Here is a 23,970-nt window from a genome sequence, read left to right as displayed (position 1 = left end):
TGTTCATTCAGAATGGGTGTCTGAAAGGCAGGACTGTACACTGGGAGCAAAATCAATTGCAGCATAAGCGGGACCAGTAAAAGATTAGGCTGCCTTCCTGCAAGACCTGTTGAAACAATTTTTATACTTAAACACACCCATTCATACACACCCCACAACATACTCCTGGTATCCTTCTGCCAAAACACTTCAGGTCTGTTAACTTCATTTTTGGTTCTAATGGTATTTTCTTTTTTCTTTCTTTTAAGATTTTATTTATTTATTTGACAGAGAGAGACACACAGAGAGAGAGAGAGGGAACACAAGCAGGGGGTAGGAGAGGGAGAAGCAGGCTTCCCGCCTATCAGGGAGCCTGATGCCGGGCCAGGACCATGGGATCATGACCTGAGCCAAAGGCAGACGCTTAACGACTGAGCCACCCAGGTGCCCCTCTGATGGTATTTCTAAGAGGTAGGTAGAGTCAGGGAACAGCTACACTAAGAAGCTGTCTTGTGGTCATTTGTGTTGGGGCTGATCTTAATAAGCTTAGCTGTGTGACTTAATAGAGTATATTATATAGAACTACTAATAGAAATGGCTCTCAACATTCTTCAAGTAGTAGTAATATTCATCCAGAGAACATGATTTTACAAAGTATTTTGATACCCATCTACTGGCTCTGTGCCTTGATCTTCTCCTCTCTAAAACAGAAGTGATAATGATAATACTGACTTGCACAAGAGGACCCTGTCAATAAATGGAGGTCTCAGGGCTTATGAGAGCAAAGGCCATAATCTTACTTCCATCAAAATTCCTTACTTCAGTGTGAAAATAACCAGAGCATTGTTGAGGTCTTGGCATTTTCCAGACAGTCAATAAGTATTTGTAAGTGGATGAATGATTCATTGGTTGAATGGATGAGTGAACGAATGATACAACATTGTAAAAAGGAGTCTGAGAGATTGCTCCCTGGATTTTGGGGTTCACAAAATAGTATGAATTTCACTGCAATAGACTTTTAAAATTAATTCTTTCCCTTTAAGAAGCAATTTTGATAATGTTACAGCTTTGTTGGGACTAATATTCTACATATTTATCCTTTGCTTTATCACTCAAGTTCATTAAGGACTAAGTTATGACTGTACCAAGAATAATAGTGCCATCTAGTGACACTTCTGATTATTGTCTCTAAAATTGTATATGACAAAAGAAGGTGATGTATGCAATCTGTGATCCTCAGCATTTTTCTGTTCAAGAAAACTTTTCTCAGAATTTCAATAGGTGATAAACTTTCACATTCTCATTCATATTTCCCCATGATATATTTACAGAGCCTATTCATACAAGATTTTTCAGTAGTTTATGTTTATATTTCAAAGACTGTTTCTGATCTTTTAAGATTTACTGGTTTTGAATGGCAACACTGATACAATTATTTTTCAGTATAAATAATATTATATATATATATATATATAGATAATAAAACATCCTGTTTTCAAAAACATTAAAATTTTTTTAGAAGATTTTATTTATTTATTTGACAGACAGAGATCACAAGTGGGCAGAGAGGCAAGGCAGAGAGAGGGGGAAGCAGGCTCCCTGCTGAGCAGAGATCCCACGATGCTGGGCTCAATCCCGGAACCCTGAGATCACGACCTGAGCAGAAGGCAGAGGCTTAACCCAATGAGCCTCCCAGGTGCCCCTAAAATATTTTTTAAAAAGTCAATTTACAATCAAGGAAATTAACTATTTATTCACATATGGATTGCTGAATTTTAAAATTTAGTTCTATGCAATTATTTTATTAGAAAAGATAATCCATTAGATGTATAATTAAATATAATTTCATTTTTATAAATATTGATGGTTTTCATATATATGATATAGTATATACATAAATTTATAAATTAGAAAAAACTTTGGTTAGGCTACAGATATTATTTAATTAGGAAACTACAGGTTCAATGAGAAGCCCTGTAGCTCTTAAAAAGCTTGAAAGCTAGTCTTGGCTCAGATACTGTCTAGTTCTATCAAGCTGAGCAAGTCAGGGAAATTCTGCAACTCAGTATTCTCAACTGTAAAATGGGTTAACAATACCTACCTTATCCACCTTCCAGAGTTTTGGAACTTCTTTCTGATGGTAAGAAACTAATGGTGTTATTTCCAATAATCATTTTCCTGGGAGGCCAGGTTCTGGAGCTAGACTGGCTGAACTCAAGGTACAGCTGCATTGCCTCCCAGCTGTGTAACCTTGTAAGTCACCTCTCTGCTCCTCAGTGCTTCATTTGTAGAACAGGTGTAATAAAAATACCCACCTCAAAGGGCAGTGGGGTAACATGCTCAGTACATAGTAAATAGTCAGTACAGTTTTAACTACGAGATTGAACCACACATCCCAGTGTGATACCCAAAAGATGAACTGTCAACTTGAGATCATCACTATGTGGTTCTCAAAAAAGGGAAAGCTACTAGAGAGTTTTCACCATCATCACCAGCACTTACTGAACACCAGAAAGGAACACGGTCCTAACTCAGGTGCCTTACAGTACTGGATTCCAGAACTCTCTTTAGAGATCCTATAGACGAAACAGAAAGGGAGAGGTCAGGTCAACATAAGATATTAATAAACAACTGCATTTTTTATAGTCTTGAAAATTTCTTCCCTTCCAGTCTTTTAAATCTGCCCTTAAGCGGAGCAACAGAATAAATCAAACTGATAGCAGCTGGAATGATGTCCAAGAGACAGCAGCCAGGCAGGGTTGGAGCAGAGGAGAGACAGGGAGAGGCTTTTTCTAGCCACCTCCTCTACTATTTCTAGAGTCCGAGCCGCCCTTGCCTCTAACCTGGATGACAGTGATAGTCTCCTAACTAACTGGAAGCCTTCTTGCTTCTCATCTTGCCCCTCCTTTTTAATACACAATGGCAAGGTTAAGTTTCCAAAACCCGAACTCATCTTTCTTCCCTCCCAAAACCCTAGGATCCCACACTTAAACTAAGCAGTAAATACCATCCCATGTCCTTGTCCAATGTTCTCCCCACGCTCCTGCCTCGTGGAAGGAAAAGTGACCTCTTCTTGTCATGCAGATCTCTGCTTAATGTCCCATCTCAGAGGCCCTCTGCCACACTTGCTCTATTCTTTGTCCCACAGTACTTGTGTCATGTTTATGGCTCCCTGACCTGCCTCTCACCAGAGAATGTGAACTCCAGGAGGGCAGGCAGCATGTCTGTCCTGCCTCCCAGTTATCCCCAGCACTTACAACAGTGCCTAGCATAGATCAAGTGGCTGATCAGTCTAGGTTTAATGACGATCAAGACTGTCATGGTAGATTTTCCCCTTTCCTTGACATTCATCGATCCTCCACCTGGTGTGACGCTGCGTGGTGACTTGAAGCTTGGACAGTTGCTTTAGATCTCACTGGAAAAGCAGGAATAACACTTGCCCTACCTATCTCGTGTGCTGTGAGGATTTGATAATAAAGGTGAAAGATCTCCTGAAGCGCGAGCACTCTACTAGACCATGACAATGAAACTGCTCTCTCATTTTAAAGATGATGAAAAGGAACCCCTCAAATATTAAGTGGCAATATGTGGCCAGGAATTTGCCTACCACACCAAGCTCTAAGGTACAAATATTAAATGATATGAAAATGCATTCATTTGCAGCAGATAAAATACCAATACAACACTTTTAAGAGAGGGAATAGATAGTTGAACAAGACTGGGAAAATTTTTATTTTTTTCCTTTTCTAGGTTTTCTTCTCTAACTTCGCACATGGCCTGGCCTTGAGGATTTTCAATGAGCTCTGAAACAGCCATGTCTGTTTTCTAGTCCTTGCTATATAGCCTATAGTCTATACACCACACGAACACCCTTTACACATAATCATTTGTCTTCTATTTTTTAACATGATACTTCTCTGAAATTCTGTTCAAATAACCAATTTCCACAAATTACTTCAAACTTCAATGACTGCAAAATCATGTTAGAGTGTAAAGGAAATGTCTTGACCTTTTATGCATTTGGGGCTTTTCGTAGAGAGAGCAGAGGGTTCCAGGACTATAAGCTCTGGAATCAGGCGCCCCAGGTTGTAATCCTCTTACTTACTCTAGTGACTCAATCACTCAACTCTGCAGAGCTCAGTAACCCCACCTGAAACATAGAGCCAACAAAAATCTGTCTCACAAGGTTCTTGGGAAGATTCAGTGAAAAAAATCACCCATGTGTGGTGCTTTACATACAGTAAATGTTAGTAATAACTATTCTTTTCTTCAGAATAGAATAGAATAGAGCCTCATCTTCTTAGGCTCTAAGATCCATAAAATGTTAAATGTTTTCTCAGATAGGGGAACCTGGGTGGCTCAGTGGGTTAAAGCCTCTGCCTTCGGCTCGGGTCATGGTCTCAGGGTCCTGGGATCGAGCCCCGCATCGGGTTCTCTCTGCTCAGCGGGGAGCCTGCTTACCCCTCTCTCTCTGCCTGCCTCTTTACTTGTGATCTCTCTCTGTCAAATAAATAAATAAAATCTTTAAAAAAAAAATGTTTTCTCAGATATATCCTATATATATCATCCAATAGTTTAAACATCTGACTTACTATAAGTATGAAAAAAAAAGGGCAATAAGTAGTTTTTACTGCATAATGTTAATTTGTACTTAGAAGTTCTGAAGAACACTGTCTCACATAAGTGAAAAATCAGCTTTACCATGAAATTTGAATGTGAAGTTGAAAATCTGAAGAAAGAAAAAAAAAAAAGACTACCCCCAACTACCACTTGTTTAACCTTCTATTATATTTCATTTGAGTCAGCATAATCTTTATTTCAAAATAGTGTTTTTATTATATAAAAATGTAAAAATCCAGCAAAACCAGAAATACCGGATATATTTTCCTGGGCTTTCACATTTGTTGATTTTTATTCGCAATCTTTTTTTCAGCACAATTTACAACCTCAACCCCATTTGCAGTTTGATTATACAAGTGCTAAGTGGCAGAAAGGTCTAGAATAAATACATCAAAAAAAGAGGCCAAGCTGTGAAACTAAGTTGCATGCAACAGGTCTATGAGGGTGGGGGAAAGTGTCTGGGAAATAAAATGGAGTAAGACAAAGCAATTGGAATGTATTAGCTAAAGTTCTTTCAATCATCTTTGTCTTTTGCTCCATGTTTAAGGATGCGTGTGAACTCAATATAATTGAAATTTCCCTTTTTGTCGATAGGCGCTTCTCTGTACAGCTCATCCACCTCCTCGTCTGTAAACCGATCTCCCATGGTTGTCAGCAGCTCTCTCAGGTAATCTTCCTGGATGGTGCCTGGCAGGCAGGAGACAGAAGGAGTCACGAATACATCCTGGCACTTTAATGGTTCATTTCTAACCTAGGTCAGTGTTGCAAAATACTTCAGAATATCCACATTTACATGAACAAAGTAAATTAGTGCACTAAGGCAATATATAACTATATCATTATGTTTGCCTATTAATTTTGAGTTCTTTCATTTCAGAATTTAAAAAAGAAATTTATTTATTTGAGAGAGAGTGTGAGCAGGGGACGGGCAGAGGAAGAGGGAGCAGATCTCAATCAGACTCTGCATCAAGCACAGAGCCCAACATGGGGCTGAATCTCGGGACCCTGAGATCATGACCTGAGCTGAGACCAAGAGTCGGAAGCTTAACCAAGCTTAACCCAGGCGCCCCTAGAGTTCTTTCACTGTAAAAGCACAGTTAATACATTATAATGCTTACAAAATTAATTTGAAGCAAGTGTTTTCTAGAGGAGGAAAAAGAAAACCCTCTGTATTTCAGAGATGTAGGCAGCTGCCCAGAAAAAAGACCAAATGTGCATGAGGGACAGTGCAGTTGTGAGAGGTAGAGACAGGAAGGAGGGTGCCAGGTGTATCTGAGGAAGTGTGCGGGTGGCTGAGGAGAGGGTTAAGAGAGAAGAAAAGGGGAAATGAGAGGAGTAAGAAATGTGAATAGCAAGGCTTTATACTCTTTAAAATGAGAAAAAAAAAGATTTTAACTGTTCAAGTTAGTTAATTATACTTTTTGGTGAGATTTACAGTCACTTGAAGAAGTTGTTTTCATTGTCTAAAAAATACTATTTAACAGACAATTCCCCATTTGGCTTTCAGGAAGCTCCGAACCAAATTCAAAGATTAATATCATAAACTGGGCAGCTTTATGACCTATATGCCCGTGACCTCCCATTTGTGGTCATATTATACTATTATAAATGGTAGTTTATTCATTTTTTTTAAAAGTTATATTTTACTCATCTTTTTCATTTCCTAAAAAGTGTTTCATATAGTTTGGAATGAGGGTGGGCATGAACAAATAAAGAGCACTCACCAGTTGCTTCTTCATCAAAGCAAGCAAAAGCGTTTCTGATGACATCTTCTGGATCTGTGCCATTTAACTTCTCACCAAACATTGTGAGGAACATGGTAAAATTTATGGGCCCTGGAGCCTCATTCATCATGGCCTCAAGGTATGCATCGGTTGGATTCTTCCCTAGAAGATTTCACATTTTAACGTTTAAGGACAAAGAACTAATTTCAATACATAATTATTTTGCTACTGCTTTGCTCCCCAGTGTATTTTTAAATTACATCATCATCACATGGAACTATTTTTTTCAATTAACTTGCATTAAGAACATTTTTAAAAGACAGTTTTTAACAATGTAAAAAATCTTTGCTATATCATTATAAGAATGTATTGTGGGCACAGGTTCAATGTTTTTCATTCACTGATACTTTCTGCAAGCTTTCCTTCACTATTTTCATGAAAAACAGGCACCTGAGGGACACCTGGAGCGGCTCGGTCAGTTAAGCATCCGCCTCTGGCTCAGGTCATTATCTTGGGGTCCAGGATCAAGCCCCACATTAGGTCCCTGCTCAGTGGAGAGCCTGCTTCTCCCTCCCCTTCTGCCTCTCTCCCCCAGCTCATGCTCTCTCTCACAAATAAACAAACAAAAAAAAGCCCCCCAAATACAGGCACCTGAAACCATGAATCAGGTAATGACACATTTCTGCATCTTAAATGTCAATAATGTTAAAAGTCCATCCAGACACTTTGAAGCCCGTTGCTTAAAAAATCGAAATATTTCTATTTCCAATTGTGGCACAGTTGCCCATAAACTGGTATGCGTCAAAAATTTTATTTAGTAAGCTGATCATTTAAGCCAAAACTATTAGGTTGGTTTAGAAGCGAGAGCTCACTTTGAACAATGTTATCTATTAGTCACTTGCCAGACACGATTTACTCATATGGTGAAACTAGTTTAGTATTGCTCATAATGGGAAATCTTCATCTCAGTTTCAACTGAGACCACTTCTCCCTATGGAGGGAGAGTCCTCTGACCCTCTATGTGAGGTCAGGAGAAAGTCCCCAGGACTGGCCAGTCTTGGTGGGAACAACAAAGCGCTTCTCTTGGTCCAGGCATTTTTGGGCTCCCAAGGTGTAGGAAAAGCAGCCCTGAATGGAGGGTCTCAAATAGTGAGTTTGAATCCCAGTTCTGCCACCGACTGTGTGACCTGAGGAAAGGTGGCAGCTGTCTAGGGTTTAGTTTTTTGTTTTTTGTTTTTTTTTTTAATTGTAAAATGGACTGGTTAAACTTGGTATCTGAAAAGTTCCTTCCAACATTAAGTTTGTAATGATTCTCCAGGAAAAGTACATCTTAAGTTAGATATTCATATCTGAGGAAGCATCTGAATGTTACATCCAGGTAACATTCAAATCAAGAATTATGCTTTATATGTAGTTTTCCTCCTGGGACCTTGAGTGAAATTTAAATGCCAAGTGGGAACCTGTCTTACTGTATATTACCTGTCTCATTCATTATACCTGTTCAACATAACAATACAAAAATTAGCCTAAAATTAGTTTCAAGATTCACTGAATAAGTGAAAGGAACTAAAAAAGATCTACTTTTCTACCTTCAAATTTAATCCAACTCTATAGCCATAATTTTTTGGGGAAAAATGTCTAACCCAAAGGTGTCAAGAAAACCTGGGTACTGAAAAGACGCAGGGACTTAAAATGAATTGGTTTAGGTTAAGTACCTATGGGCCCAATTCAGGGCATCCAATATAATTTGTTGATTTGAAAGGTAAATAAATACATATCTTTAAAAAGCATGGGTTCCCCAAAATGGAAGACCCCAAAGTCAGTCTCTTCCTCTACTATCCCTCATTCACCCAACAAAAATTGAGCATCTAATATGAGCAGGGTACAGGCTTGAGTGTTCACTTTTTTTTTTTTTTTTTTAAGATTTTATTTATCTGAGAGAGAGAGAGAATGAGTAGGGATGGGGAAGATGGGGAAGAGGGAGAAGCAGGCTCTCCACTGAGCAAGGAGCCTAATGTGGGGCTCAATCCCCGGACCCTGAGATCAAGACCTGGGCAGACACTTAACCAACTGACCCACCCAGGTGCCCTGAGTGTTCAATCTTTGTAATACAACTAAGTCCTTCAGTTTTACTCTACCACCTTTTTCATTAGTGACCTGCCCAAAAAGAGTACACTTAAAACACTAGGGTCCAACCCACCTCCAAGTCAGTAACTTAGTTCAATATCCTGATTTTACTCTCACTCTGAATAAAGAAAATGTTGTAAAATGTTAAAAATTGGTGCATCTAGGTAAAAATGTATGCATGTCCATCGCACTGTTCTTTCAACTTTTTGCAGGCTTAAAAATTTTCAAAATAATATGTTAGAAAAAAGAAATAAAATTTTGTTCCTAAGAGGAAAAGAATAACAACCTCTCTCTTTGCCCTCTCGCCCCTGAACTGTCCTTTTTGGCTAATAGTCAAGAACAAGCAGAGAGCAGAGCCTAACTGTAGGCTATCCCTGACCTGCACCCCTTCCCCAGCAAGTCTACAGAGAACTAGGAGGCTCACCATTCCCAGCTGTAAAATCGCTGCTGACTTGGGGCAGAACGTGGAAGACCTTCCTTTTCACCCTTCTTTTTAAGATTACACCAAACAACAACAAAATCATACAAGGAATAATAACACCCATATAACCAAAATGACAAAGGGGTAGTTTCTGTTTGCTTTAAATCTTGTATCTTTATATTTTCTTTACCTTAATTGTAAGAAAATTATAAATAAAATCCTCTTATGACTGGTCAGCCCCAACTTGGCACTTCCTACCTAGACATCTCTCACTAGGCCTCTGAGATAAGGAGAGAAATACTTACACATCAAACAAAAAAATAATTCAAAAAACACTGAAATATTTTTGGGAGGTGGGCATATTAAGAATATAAAAGCCTACCTAGAGAAGCAAGCATATCATGCAAATCCTCCTTGTCAATGAAACCATCTCTGTTCTGATCAATCATGTTGAAGGCCTCTTTGAACTCCTGAATCTGTGACTGGTCAAACATGGCGAATACGTTGGATGTTGCGCGCTGGGGGCGCTTCTTGGTGGTCTTGGTCTTTGCCTTTTTGCTCGACATGGTGGCTGTTTAATTCTAGAGTTAAAAAGAAAAAACATGAAGCAAAAAAAAATGCATTAAACATAAAACAAAACAAAAAAAGAACCTGTAACACGTCAAGTTAGTGAGCAAAAACTTCTTAATGTAGAATTATTACTTCAATTGTGTAAGAATAAATATGCATTTCAATTTTATTTCCAATGTCACAATTAAATGGTTAGGAAAAAGCAGTTTTGAAAAATTTAAGAAGCAGAATAGAAATCATTAAATAGCTTGCCTCCAAATTTCATGAGACTCATTTTTTTAAAGTGGAAATTAATTTAAAAATACACAACAATAGCTAGCATTTATTAAATAGCTTACTATGTGCCAAGTACTGTTACGAGGATTTGGGGCTCCCCTAAAGAGAAAGACTCCAAAGCTGACATTTCATTTAACTTTTTACAAGGATCATCCTATTGGATCCTCCTAATAATCCACTGCAATAGGTACTCTTTTTACTCCATTTTATTACCAGTATTGCATAACCTCTCTGACCCTTGGTTTTTCAAAACACAGTATGAAAACCAGGGAACCTCACACAACCCTCAGTTTTATAGCAAAACAGCCTCTATTTCAATGCCAGTGAGACTTAAATGAGAAAACATTCACAAAGGAACTAGTATAGTCACTGTATGGTACATGTTCAAAAGGCTCTCATCTTAAAAAAATGATTGAAACCTACTTTTTTTTTTTAGTGATCTCTATACCTGACATGGGGCTTGAACTCACATGGTGCTTAAACTCAGGACCCCAAGATCAAGTCACATGCTCTATCAACCGAAGTCAGCCACGCACCCCAAACCTACTCTTTAATCTTGCATCCCTTCTAGCTTCATCCTCATTTCCCCTTTCCTTTGACAAAATGTTTAGAATAGCAGTCTGATACTCAACTGTCTCCATTTTCTCATCTTTCCAGTCACTCCTCAATTCTCTATAATATGGTGCCAATGGTAGCTTCCAATACTCTACTGAAAGCCACCAATAATTTAGATGTCAAATAGGAGGTGCCTGGGTGGCTCAGTCAGTTACAAGTCCTACTCTCGATCTCAGCTCAGATCTTTGATCTCAGCGTTGTGAGTTCAAGCCCCATGTTGGGCTCCACACTGGGCATGGAGCCTACTTAAAAAAAAAAAAAAAAAAGTAAATGTCAAATAGCATGAACACATTTCATTCCATTTTTTATTTGCAGTTTTAAATAAACACAATGCAAAAATACTATCAACTTTGGAATCAGAAAGTCCTAAGTTCAAATCCCAGCTCCACCATTACTAGCTACGTATAACCTTGGAAAACCCAGAGAGACCAGAGCAATTTTTCCATCCAATGTCTTCATAATTGCCCTATGAGATAGGTATTATCTAGGTTAAAATATAAAACCAATGGCCCTATGTAGTAAACAATTTTGCCCAAAGAGAGGCTTGGCCTTTGTCCTCTGTTTCTGGGAGATAATCTCTAAGCCTGTGGAGTGTCCTGCCTATATCTGGGGTCTTGGGTCACATCAGATAATCTAACAATGTAATTTATTGTGGGGGTTATGGGTCATGTGTTACCAGTTTGACCTCTCAAGGGGCTAGAGACTAAGGTCAGCCACAGAGTAGCTAACAGTATCTATGTGGTGGAGCCCCAGCAAAAACTATGGCTATCAAGGATCAAGTGAGCTTTCCTAGTTAACAATACTCCATGCATACTGTCACATCTTGTTGCCAGGAGGAGTAACACTGTCTCTGGAAGAGGACAACTGGAGCTCTGCATTTGGAACACTCCTGGACTGCAGCACACATCTCTTTCCTTGGCTGATTTTAATCTGAATCCTTTTACTGCAATAAACCATAACCAAGGATATAACAGCTTTCAATGAATTATGTGAATTCTAGCAAAATTATCAAACCTGAGGGTTGTCTTTGGGGGCCCAAACTTGCGATTGGCATCAGAAATGAGGGTGGAAGGGGCGCCTGGGTGGCTCAGTGGGTTAAGCCTCTGCCTTCGGCTCAGGTCATGATCCCAGGGTCCTGGGATCGAACCCCGCATCCTGCTCTCTGCTCAGCGGGGAGCCTGCTTCCCACTCTCTCTGCCTACCTCTCTGCCTACTTGTCATCTCTGTCTGTCAAATAAATAAATAAAATCTTAAAAAAAAAAAAAAGAAAGAAATGAGGGTGGTCTTGGGGACTGTTGTTTAACTCTGCAGCCCCATAGTATGAAAGCAAATGACTGGCTGGGCAGTGGCTGACCAAGGCAGTTTTGGACTTTGGTCTCTAGGATTTTTAGTCATGAATTTTCTTTTCTTTTCTTTCTCTCTCTCTCTCTTTTTTTTTTTTTTTTTTTTTTAAGGTAAACTCTATACCCTACATGGGGCTGGAACTCACAACCCTGAGATCAAGAGCTGCATGCTCTATCAACTGGGCCAACCAGGCACCCTAGTCTTGGGCTTTTAATCTACACTGTTTACTTCTCTTTCTTCAATTAAAAAAAAAAACAAAAACAAAAACAAAACAAAAAAAAACCACCCTCCACCCCAACCCCAACCCTGGGTATTCTGAAGCTTGGCTTAGTGGTGCAAGTTTGAAGTACACCAGCCTTAGAATTCTTATTCTAAACATAGAGTTCATATTCCAACACCTTCTCTACCCCATGTAAGTGTTAGTTTTCTCCTCTGTCCTGTAACAGTTTATTTGAGTTTAGTTACATTGAAGGTTAAATCAGAGACAGAAAGTGGTCTACCAGCAAGGCACTTGTCTATGCTTTAATTCTTCTTCATATTCCAAAACTGGTGATTACAACTTTTTTGTGCTAAAAATTCTGATTCTATTTCTTTAAGATATAATATGTAAAAAAGACAGTAAATCTGAAGGCAAGAATTAGTTCTCTCAGTATCTACAAATTATATTTGTAATAGACTCATTTAGAAAAACATCCCAGAGTAAATTTTTATTTTTAAAAATAGTCAATTGTGTCATGCTAACCCTACAGCTACCCCAAAAGTCTATAGTATTGAAAAGTCTATAGTATTGCAAGTCTGAAGCTTGGTTGGGGTTCTCCAAGAAGCTAATGCCAAGAAGGGATTAAACATGCAAAGGTTTTTATTAGGAGCAATGCCTGTGAGAGAACGGGAGGTAACCAGTAAGGCCAGAAATGCCACTAGATGGTAAGACAAGTCTGACCCCAAAAGTGAAGGCAACAGGGAAGGAAGGTGAAAAACAATCAAGGGCAATTCATCAATGGCCCTAATCAAAACAGATTACAGAACAGGTAATAAGCTCAATGTAATAACACCATAACTTCTAAAAAAGTTTTTCTCCCTATACTTCACTTTAAAACTGTACACATTTATATATATCTATATATAGATATATATACCTATATGCTACACACATACACACATATCAGCTGAAAAATGAGGTAAAGCAAAACAATCAATCTGAAAGGAACTATACCCCCAAAAGAAACTACCATCCTCTTTCCCCTTTCCATCTGAGATAAGGATCTTGGCTTTCTCTACTTTCTCGCTTCCCACTCACTTTCCACCCATCACAACCTGGCTTTTTTCCCCTCTACTGCAATGGCTTTCAAACTGCCAAATCCAGTCTAACTCCTTGGATCACTCAGCTGTGTTTGACATCATTTTATGCCTCTTTTCTTCAGAGCCTTAACAACTCTTGGCCTTGGTGAACAGTAATAGTAGAAATGAACTGTCCACGACAAACCATAAGAGACTCTTAATCTCACAAAACAAACTGGGGGTTGCTGGGGGGAGGGGGCTAGGGAGGGGGTGGTTGGGTTATGGACATTGGGGAGGGTATGTGCTATGTTGAGTGCTGTGAAGTGTGTAAGCCTGACGATCCACAGACCTGTATCCCTGGGGCTAATAATACATTATCTGTTAATAAAAAATAAAAATAAAATCCTAAAAAAAAAAAAAAAAAGACAGAAATGAACTGTCCAAAATGGAAAAGGGCAAGTTTCCCAACCTTGAAGACATTCCACTATTACAAGGGAGACTCTTTAAAAAAAAAGAAAGAAAAAAAATTATTTTGAGAGAGAGAGAGCACAAGCAAGGGCAAGAAGCAGAGGGATAGGGAGAAGCAGCAGGAAGCCGGACATGGGGCTTGATCCCAAGACTCCAGAATCATGATCTGAGCTGAAGGCAGATGCTTAAATGACTGAGCCATCCAGATGCTCCACAAGGGAGACTCCTAGTGCTATTGGAAAGGTTGGCTTATGTACAATGCTACATTTGACCTGATGATACCAATTTACTCTTCTCTGTTCTATTTCTATGACTGGTCCTCCTCCATTTCTTGTTAGGCTTTTATCTTCACTCACCTAAATATTCATGTTTCCCAATATTCTAGCAGTCCATGGCTTATTAAAATTCTTTCCATTCTGCTTTCCTTGAATGATCTCATCAACTCTCACTGGTCTGACAACATTGATGACTACCAAGTCTGTATGTTCAGGCCTGACCTTTCCCTTGGGCTGCAGACTCTTAATACCCAACTGCTTGTGAAAGGCACCCTTTTGGACACCCCACAGACACTCAGAATCAATGTGTTGAACACCAAATTCATTATCTTCCTGTTTCTAAATTTTCTCAGCTTTCTGTCTTCTCTCAGTTAATGACACCATCATTTACCAATTTGCCAAGCCAGAAACCTAGAGTCATTCCCAACTCCTCCCTCTCCCTGGTGAATCAACCCTTGCTTCTTGAATATTTCTCAGGCTTGCTCATCTTCCTCATTCCTCTCCCACCACCCTAAACTGGGTCTTCATTATTTCTGTGCAGAATATTTCTATAGCTAAATAACATATCTTCTTGCTTTTTCGTCCCTCTAACCTACCCTTTACATTCCAGCCAGTGGTGTCGAACATATGAATATGACCTTACCTTTCTCTTAAAAATCTTCTTTGGCTCCCCACTGCATATAGTGGAAAGTTTAAGTTCTTAAGCATGGTCTACAAGGTCCTCCTTTCCATGCACTAGAATGACCTCTCCAGCCTTATCTCTAGCCATTCTTTGTACTTTTCCTTCAGCAGCACCAAACTGCTTGTATGGAACCATGCAGTTTCTTACCTTGTGTACTTCTGTTCTTGCTATTTTTCCAGCCCCAAAATGCTTTAAGACCAGCAAGAAAATTAAAGGTTTACTTAACTTAGGGCTCCATTACCATCTACTGAGTGACTCATGTGCTAGGCACATTATGTGCATTAAACTTAACATACCTGCTTTACAAATATGAAGAAACGGAAACAAATATTAAAAAACTTTCCCAATGTCACCTAGTGGCAGAGCTGGGATCCAAACCCCATTTATTAAAGGTTATTTCTACCTTTATATTATTCACTTTGTACTATATGTTCTTCTAATCATTTTACCATAATTTTTTTTTTTTTTTGGACAGACAGAGATCACAAGTAGGCAGAGAGGCAGGTAGAAAGAGAGGGTGGGGGAAGCAGGATCCCTGCTGAGCAGAGTGTCTGATGTGGGGCTCGATCCCAGGACCCTGGGATCATGACCTGAGTTGAAGGCAGAGGTTTTAACCCACTGAGCCACCCAGGCGCCCCTTACCACAAAATTTTTTAAAAACTTTCAATACTATCAATGTAATTCAACACTGACCCTTTTTAAAAAAGATTTTATTTATTTATTTGAGAGAAAGAGAGGGAGTGTGTGTAAGAGGGTAGGGGGAGGAGAGAGAGAGAACTTCAAGCATACTCCCCGCTGAGCAGGGAGCCCCGTGTGGGGCTCAATCTCACAACCCTGAAATCATGAGTCAAAATCAAGATGAAGACACGTAACTGAGTTACCCAGGCATCCCTCCCCTCCCCTCTCCCAATGATTTCTGAGCAGTGACTTTCCTCTGAATTCAAGTCCTCGAGTTTTCAAATAAATTCAGACAATAACTGGGGAAACCAACGTACAGAATAGAACTGCATAGTGGAATGGACTGTGTAATCTAGATTTATTTAAAGTGACAGTATTTCCTACCAGTCATGGCCTTAGTTTGACATCATAAAGGCTTGAAACTTTTACCTTGGACTGTCAAATTAATGTTTAACCTATACATGTTAAAGAGAAAACAATAATCCAACCCTCTCCATAAACTATAATTACAGAAAAAAATCCATATAGACCAGCATATAATGTAATCAAGAGCCCTCAACAGCAGTAAAAACTTCTCATTTCCTCCTCAAAATTTTTATTTCATTATTTTGGTAAATTTCTCATATAGTGTGAACTAAAGGTTATATGTCCTGGTCACAGAGTTTACAAGAAGGGCAGGGATATAGGAATACTGGTATATGTGGCTGTGGTGTCAACATATTTACATAATAATCTACATGTCTGCAAAACACTTGCAATACTGATGTATAAATCAAACCATGGGCACGATAATCACTAATAAGCGGAAATTGCTTGTGAACTTCATCAGTCTATATGACTTTATTGGCTTTTATGGGGCATATTCTGGCAGCTACCTAGGACTTCGACATTCCTTTGAGGTTTCTTCCTTTAAGTGTTTTAAATCAGTTGGTTGCTGTCGCCATATGGCAAGTAAACATTCTCTCACAGCAGTTCACCTTCTGGTCTCAATCTTGGCTGCACATTAGAATCATCTTGGAAGTTTAAAAAAATTGTTGCCTAGGTCCTAGTCCGCTCTAACACAAACTGAGTGATGATGGGTGGGGCCCATGACTGCTATTTTAAAAAGTGCATTGGGCGATTCCATGCAGGAGGGTTGAGAATGAAAATTAACCATTTAGAAGGCGCTATTTATGTACTGAGTCCCTTCAGTTTTAAAAATTTGGTCATTATGTTTTAATGGAGATGTTAGAGACCTGGATACTAATGCCAGTTCTGTCATTCACAAGTTACATGACCTTAGGTCATTTTGGCTTTCCTGAGCCTCATTGTCCTCATCTATAAAAAAAAAGAAGCAGATCAAAAGTCACAAACTGCAGCTCCCAACCTATATGCAATTTTCAGAGAGGTTCATTTAATTTTCCCAGGGGTGATTTTTTAAAATGCCTTTTTATTTTATTTTTTTAAAGATTTTATTTATTTATTTGACAGATATAGATCACAAGTAGGCAGAGAGGCAGGCACAGAGAGAGGAGGAAGCAGGCTCCCTGCTGAGCAGAGAGCCCGATGCGGGACTTGATTCCAGGACCCTGGGATCATGACCTGAGCTAAAGGCAGAGTCTTTAAGCCACTGAGCCACCCAGGCGCCCCTAAAATGCCTTTTTAAGTAACTGAATTTGTTTGCCAACATTTTAAAAAGCTGAATAGTTACTTTAATAAAAACAAATTTCAGACATCTTGAAAAACTGTATAAGGGGTCACTTGACCGGCATTCCCAAGTTCCTGTAATAAATGAGTATTCAGTAAGCAATTCCCACTACTCCCTACAGCTTCCTGTCACAGCTGGAATTTGTTTATGTGACTGAGACCCTTTGAGAGCTCTGAACTTGTTCCTTGGCCTCCGAGAGCATCTGAACTTGTTCCTTGGCTCCAATGGTAGCCAAACTCCAAGATGGCCCTCTTGCCCTTGTGCAATCCCATCCAACAGTGAAAAGGGCTGACCTGTGTAGGGAGGTAAAATAATTTTCCTTCTACCCTTCTGACTTCTTGGCTGGCACTTCTGTAATTATAGATTCACAAGAGACAAACAGAAATTTACTAACATGTATATATGGGAGATACCCAGGCAAAAGCCTACTCTGAAAGGTAACTTAGAAGTCAGCTTAGACATCATCTCCAGCTAAAGACAAAGAAGGAAGTATGTGTGAGGGGAAGAGGCTAGTTGCAGAAATTGCACAGTAAACGGGGTAAGGCTTGTCATGTAGACTAAAGTCAGGGCTTTCTCCACTGATAAAAGTCTAAAGTTGTCTCCAGAGGGTAATCTTTGTTCTTGGAAGGGAGGAAGGACACCGTTGTACATTTATGTCCTGCTTTTAGGCAAATAGGACAGAGAGCTTTTCTTTTGTCTGTTTTTTCAACTGCCTTCAGTTCAAAACAATCTGTATGCCAAAGTAGCTTATTTTGGAGTGGCATATTCTGCTACTCTTCATAACCAACAGGATATTGCAAAAATGATGGTGTGTGATCTTGTAATATACCTTCTGCCTTGCTCTTCCTCAAACTACTCAATCTGGGGCAAGCCAGCACCAGGACACAAGGGTCCTACACAGCCCTATGGAAAGGTCCATGTGCAGGGAAGTGAGGCCCCCCGCCAAGAGTCAACACCAACTTGCCAGCCATGTGTGCCAGCCATCTTGGATGCTGCTCTTCCTTCAAATGACTGCCAATCCAGCTGACACCCGGACTACAACCTCATGAGACTCAAAACCATTAGCTAAGCTGCCTTGGAATTCCAGACCTTGGAAACTGTTTATTGCTTTTTTAAGGTGCTGAATTTGGGGTAATTGGTTATATAGTACTAGAAAACAAGTAAAGCCACTGTGTTTCCTTGGCCTCTTTAATATTAAAATAGGACAATGATTTATTTCAGAATTATGGCCACAGTCAAGTTTGTATTAGATAGGGAATTTTGATTCCAGGTTAGAAAATTTTAATTCCTAAAAAAAAAAAAAAAAAAGAAAGAAAATTTTAATTCCTTCTATTCTCCAAGTTCTGTGGGCTCTTCTTTTTTAAAAAAGATTTTATTAATTTTTAAAGTAATCTCTACACCCAAGATGGGGCACAAACCTACAATCCTGAGACCAAGATTTGCATGCTCTACCAACTGAGCCAACCAGGCACCCCTCATTTTTGCCATTTTAAAAAGATTTTTCTAGTAATTTATAACCATTCCATGTAGGTTTTTAAATGTTAGCCCACAGTTACTCATACTATTTAATTACTTTTTTAAAAGTTTATTTATTTGTTTTTAAGTAATCTCTTCCCCAACGTGGGGCTCAAACTCATGATCTCCTGAGATCAAGAGCCGCATGCTCTGACTGAACCAGCCAGGTGCCCCTTAGGTGGGTGCCTCTTTGAACTGCAACGGAGTCACCACTTCCTCAACATTCCCATCAACACTATCCTATTCTTCTGATGCCTATGCTGATTTTGCTAGTTCTTCTTGCTTCCTAATTGGAGTTTTTTCCAAAGATCTACTTGAACTGTAGTGCTTTTCTCAGCTACTGGTTGAAAAATCAGGAGCATAAAGCTTCCTTTCAAAAATGAGGTAACTGGGGGGCGCCTGGGTGGCTCAGGCGCAAAGCGTCTGCCTTCGGCTCAGGTCGTGATCCCGGAGTCCTGGGATAGAGCCCCGCATTGGGCTCCCTGCTCTGTGGGAGGCCTGTTTCTCCCTCTTCCTCTCCCCCTGCTTGTGTTCCCTCTTTCGCTGTGTCTCTCTCTCTGTCAAATAAATAAGTAAAATCTTAAAAAAAAAAAAAAATGAGGTAACTGGAAAGGGAAGAGGAGCTGATTTTGTGAGCAAAGGCTTGATGAAGAGTTCAAGTTCCAGCCAAGCTCCAGCAGAATGGTAGTGGAGGCCCAGGGTCAGGATGCTTAGGGGATCTTCTCTAGCAAGGCCAATTTGTAAGTAGAGGCACAAGGTGAGGCCTAACAGTAAATGAATGCAAAAAAGCACAGAGCGGTTCTGCTAAAAGTTAAGGTCATTTCTGATTTAATTCTCACGCTCAGCATGGTCTGTCAGAAACTTTAGAAATTTCTCATGGATTCCCATGGTCATTATTGTAGTCAAGACTAATGCTAGTGCTAATTAGGAGGATCAAATGACTGGATACATGAGCAACAGTCTGAAAACAGCAATCATAAGGAGAATTTAGTATATAATCAAGCTAGAACAGTTCACAAAATTAACCTCATATACTTAATGACATATCACTGTTTTTATACTGCGTATTTAGGCCAGTATGTAATCAGTTCTATAAATTATTGTATCTATTATTTCTTTTACAAAGCCAAACACAATTTTTACAGCTTTCCTCTTGGTACCAGCTAAGCTTTCCTCATAGTATATGTATTTTAATATTTACCACATACATTATAATGCTGTCATTTTTAAATTACAGGTTTTATGATCATCCCAGCTGGCAGTAAACTTTCCATCCCCTGAACTCCCATATATTATTTTGTTTTATTGCAGTGAAATTTATATATGGTAAAATGCAGAGATCTTAAAAATGAGTTTTTATAAATGTGAACCCCCATGTAACCACCATCCCAATGAAGTTATAAATGTTAACATCACTCCAGAAAGTTCTTTCCAAGTCAATGACCCTCTCCCATAGGCAACTATTGCTCAGATTTCTATAAATCAGAAATTTATTTTTTAAAAATTTTAAAAAGATTTTATTTATTTATTTGATAGACAGAAATCACAAGTAGGCAGAGAGGCAGGCAGAGAGAGAGGGGGAAGCAGGTTCCCCGCTGAGCAGAGAGCCTGATGTGGGGCTCGATCCCAGGACCCTGGGATCATGACCTGAGCCAAAGGCAGAGGCTTTAACCCATTTCAGCCACCCAGGTGCCCCTATAAATCAGAAATTTATTAACTATAAATTAGTTTTGTCTGTCTTTGACATTTTTTTTTTAAGATTTTATTTATCCATTTGACAGGTAGAGATCACAAGTAGGCAGAGAGGCAGGCAGAGAAAGAGGAGGAAGCAGGCCCCCCTCCGAGCAGAGAGCCGGATGCAGGGCTTGATCCTAGGACTCTGGGATCATGACCCGAGCTGAAGGCAGAGGCTTTAACCCACTGAGCCACCCAGGCACCGGTCTTTGACATTCTTATAAATGGAATTATATTCTATATTCCTGACTTCTTTCACTCAATATAATATTTCTGAGATTCATTTATCTTGTTGCTTTTATCAGTGGTTTATTCTTTTTTTACTGCCCAGTAATATTCTCTTGCCATGTCATTTACTTACACATTTTTGTGACCTTTTTACCTTGGATTGTATGGTATAATAGTGGCTTACACTCAGTAGGTGTTCCATAAATATCAGTAAAGCAAATACATACATATGCCTCCTTCCTATCACAAGCAGAATTACTTATACATATATAAGGTAGATCCTGGATCTGACTCCCAAAATAATCTTTTCTCTGTGGTCTACCCATGGTTCAGCATTAACTCTACTGGAGTCTTCCCTAAGAGATCCTCAACAAAACTTACCAGTTAACCCCTGTTCCATATCTGGAGGAAACAACGCTGATAATAGACAATAACTGAGTGCTAAATATGTGCTAGCCCTTGGTCTAAGCATTTCACATATATTAACATATTTAACCCTCTGAATTAATGATATAGGTGCTGTTATCTCCATTTCTCAGATGACAAAATTAGGGCAAAGAGAATAAACAATTTGCCTACAGCCACACAGTTAGAAAATGGTAGAGTTTATATTTTGTATCTGTACTCCGGAAGTCTAGCTCCAGAGCTTGTACCACTGGTCCCTAATGTCCTATATATATAGACAGCTCAAATTCTCTATCATGAAAACGTGGATAGCTGGTTGGGGGTACCAAGCAATGTCACCACACAGCTAAAATGCAGACTAAGGAAAATACGAAAGGTGCTGGTTAATGAAACTCATCCCCAGATACCCGATGTCTTTGAATCCTAGAAAAGAGGGACAACCAGCCCTATTTACAGGCTCTTTCATTTCCTAAAACAATGACCTTCACCTGGGGATCTATCCTTCAGAAGTTTCAGTTCATCCTGTCTAAATTGAATCTCATTAAAGCATAAATGAATATCAAGCCAGCCATTATAAAAGTTGTTTCATTCAACAGAGCCTGAACAAACAAAAAGCTGTGCACTTAGTTACGAGGTCCAGCGGGGTCCACCTAATGCTTACAGAGAAAATGGACGGCACATGTGAATCCTTCAAGTGACCTTGGGCAAATTATCTCACTTCTCTGGGTTTCAGTTTCCTCAACTATAAAATGAAAGATAATCTATAAAACAGATAATCTATTTCACAAGATAATCTGCAAAGTTCTTTTGAATCCGAAAATGTTATGATTCTTCTCTTATCAAAAGACCATTCTAAATCCATCTTAAACAAAGGCTGCCAAACTAATCCTCTAAACACCCCCTTTCTTCATATTACTCCTTTTCTAAAGAATCCAAAATGACTGCCTGATGCCTCTTACATAATCTCTTATTTCTCGGTCAAGTTTTCAAGATATCTGTAAAAACGCCTCACTTATTTACCTACCTACCCTTACATCCAGCTATTATTCATTATATTTCTTGTTTCTTTCAAGCTAGTCTCCCCCCCCCCCCCCCCACGGCCTCTTTCTCACACAACACAATTCCCACTTTTTCAGCTTTTAGTCTTGTTACCTCCTTCCACAGATCCTGCCAGAAATACTTAAGTTCTACCTCCTAGGGCTAAATCCAAGGTCTTCAGTAAGGTCATGATTCTTTCTCCAGGAAATCTTTCTTGACTTTTGTTATTCATCCTTTTCTTCAATCACCACGAATGAACTAAATCTTTACAAGATGCAAGACACAGTGAGAGTTACAACTCCTACGGAAATCATTACATTTTAGCCTGTACCAACCATGCACTCCGACACAGGTGCTCTAATAGTTTCCTCGGACACTTCATCTAAGGCAAGAAGCAGGCAACAGTAGACTCCTACCCACTAAAGCACCTAGCACCATGTCAGGACACAGAGCAGGTGCTCAACACCTTCATCGGCGGACTGGGCCCGCCGAGGGCAAGGCGCTGGCAGCGGAGCCTTGGGGCGGTCGGAGGCACCAGGTGGGTGAAGTCAGCCGGGTGACGCAAGGGCTGGTCTACCCTCTGCTGGGGACCCAGCCACCTCTTCCGACAGGGCGTCTCCCGAGCCCGGCTTCATCTGCCCGGCCGCTGCCCGGCCTCTCAACTTCCAAACGGAGGCCGGGCCACTGCCAAGACCTTCTCGCCCACCCTTCTCGCCCAACCTGACAGGTCCGGCAGCCCCCGGCCCCCCGCGCCCCGGCCCCTTGAGGCGGGGTCCGGCGGCGGGCGCGAGGCCGGAAGGGAGGAGGGACGGACGCGGCCCAAAGGGTGTCGTGCGCGGGGGCGAGTGCCACTCACCGCCGCCAGACACCAGAACCAGGGTTGCCCTGCGCGAGACGAGGAGCGACGGCGACGATGGCTAGGCTGCGGCGCGACAGTGGCGGCGGCCGGCACTTCCTGCCTGAAGAGGTGGACCGGAAAGCGCACCGGAAGGCGCGGCTGGATCCAACTCGGGAAGGGGGGGGGATGCGAGAGGTGTTCTCGCTCAAGACCGAGCGAAGCGCACTGTCCCTAGCCGCGGAGCCGGGCTAGGGCCGGCGAACACAGCCTGGCCTTTAGTTGTCTTCTGTGGCCTGTGGGACCTGATGCTACATCCCCCCTTTGCGTGCGGCTGCAGTCCCGCGGCCCGCACTCCTCCCCCTCCCGGCACGGCGAGTTCCCGCGGCCCTTCCGCATTCCCCGGCTGCGGGGCGCCGGTCCGGTCCTGGAATTTGACCTGGTGGGGCAGGGCGGGGCTCGCTGCGATCCCTCAGGATTTGGGGTTCCCCCGGCGCCAGAAGCCGCCCACCCTGGACTCAGAGTTAGCACGGGGAAGTAAAGCTCGCGTAGTTCCATTTGTACTTGAGGTAAAACAAGTGATTGTTTAGGTTGCGTCCCACGTAATACGGAAGGTAAGAGGGCGGCGGCCGGGCGGACCCTGCCTGCTAGAAAACTCTTTCTTTTTCAACTGGGCTCCAACCGGAGCTTTTCTACCGTCACATTTAAGGTTTACCGCCTTACAGACCACGGCCAGCCTATGACTGTTTCACTCCCCTTCCAACCACAAGAAAGTCTTACTCAAAATACTTGGCTTTCCGTTGGGTCGATAGATGACAAAATTGCACACACACATACTTACAAGCGCTCACACATTATAAGATGTTCTTCGTCAAAACAGGAAACGACGAAGCTACGTTATTCAAGGTTTGTTCTAAATAGTGTTTGTGCCCATAACCTTCAGTTGCCTCACTTGGAATAAGAGATGAATAGCACTATCTGGGTAATGGAGAGTAAGTCAACTTAATACCAAACCTTTATTGAGCACTGTGACTGAAAGTGTGACAGATGTTGGGGGGAGAGGAATAAAAATGCCTTTTATATTCTAGAAGTCTTTGATGAGAAATTCCTAGATAGTAGGAGCGATGGATTCAGTATTCTATAGTAGTTCTTAAACAACAGCACTGTAAGCAAAACCTGAAGGGCTTTGTAAGATTCTTGAGCCCCAACCCCAGATAGTCAAGTAGTAGGAGGAGGCTGGGCCTTAATTTACATTTCTAATAAGCACCTTGGGGATGCTGATGTTGTGGTCCAGATCATTACAGAATGCATTTTTCTCATAATTTGAAAAGCAATTTATGAAGTCACACCTGGTTCTAAAATATTTCCTTTCCCTCAGTCTGCTCTTTGGTTCAATAGTGTAATTTTTATTTATTTATTTATTTTTTATTTTTTTTTAAGATTTTATTTATTCATTTGTCAGAGAGAGAGA

At 40.6% G+C, this 23,970-nt stretch overlaps 1 protein-coding gene across 1 annotated transcript; it reads right to left on the bottom strand.

The window, feature by feature from the left end:
• Nucleotides 1–4,791: 4,791 nt before the first annotated feature.
• LOC125081685 (myosin regulatory light chain 12B) lies at nt 4,792–22,792 on the bottom strand. The gene is made up of 4 exons (XM_047696354.1): nt 22,521–22,792; nt 9,254–9,452; nt 6,324–6,485; nt 4,792–5,286 (listed from the first exon to the last, which is right to left on the bottom strand). The coding sequence occupies exons 2-4, from the start codon at nt 9,435–9,437 to the stop codon at nt 5,114–5,116; spliced, it is 519 nt and encodes a 172-aa protein (XP_047552310.1). The 5' UTR covers nt 9,438–9,452; nt 22,521–22,792; the 3' UTR covers nt 4,792–5,113.
• Between the last annotated feature and the right edge of the window lie 1,178 nt (nt 22,793–23,970).

This window comes from Lutra lutra, chromosome 12 (genome assembly GCF_902655055.1).
Source record: "Lutra lutra chromosome 12, mLutLut1.2, whole genome shotgun sequence".
NCBI lineage: Eukaryota > Metazoa > Chordata > Mammalia > Carnivora > Mustelidae > Lutra > Lutra lutra.
The sequence above is the reverse complement of the archived record's forward strand: the minus strand, read 5'-3'. Positions and strand labels throughout refer to the sequence as shown.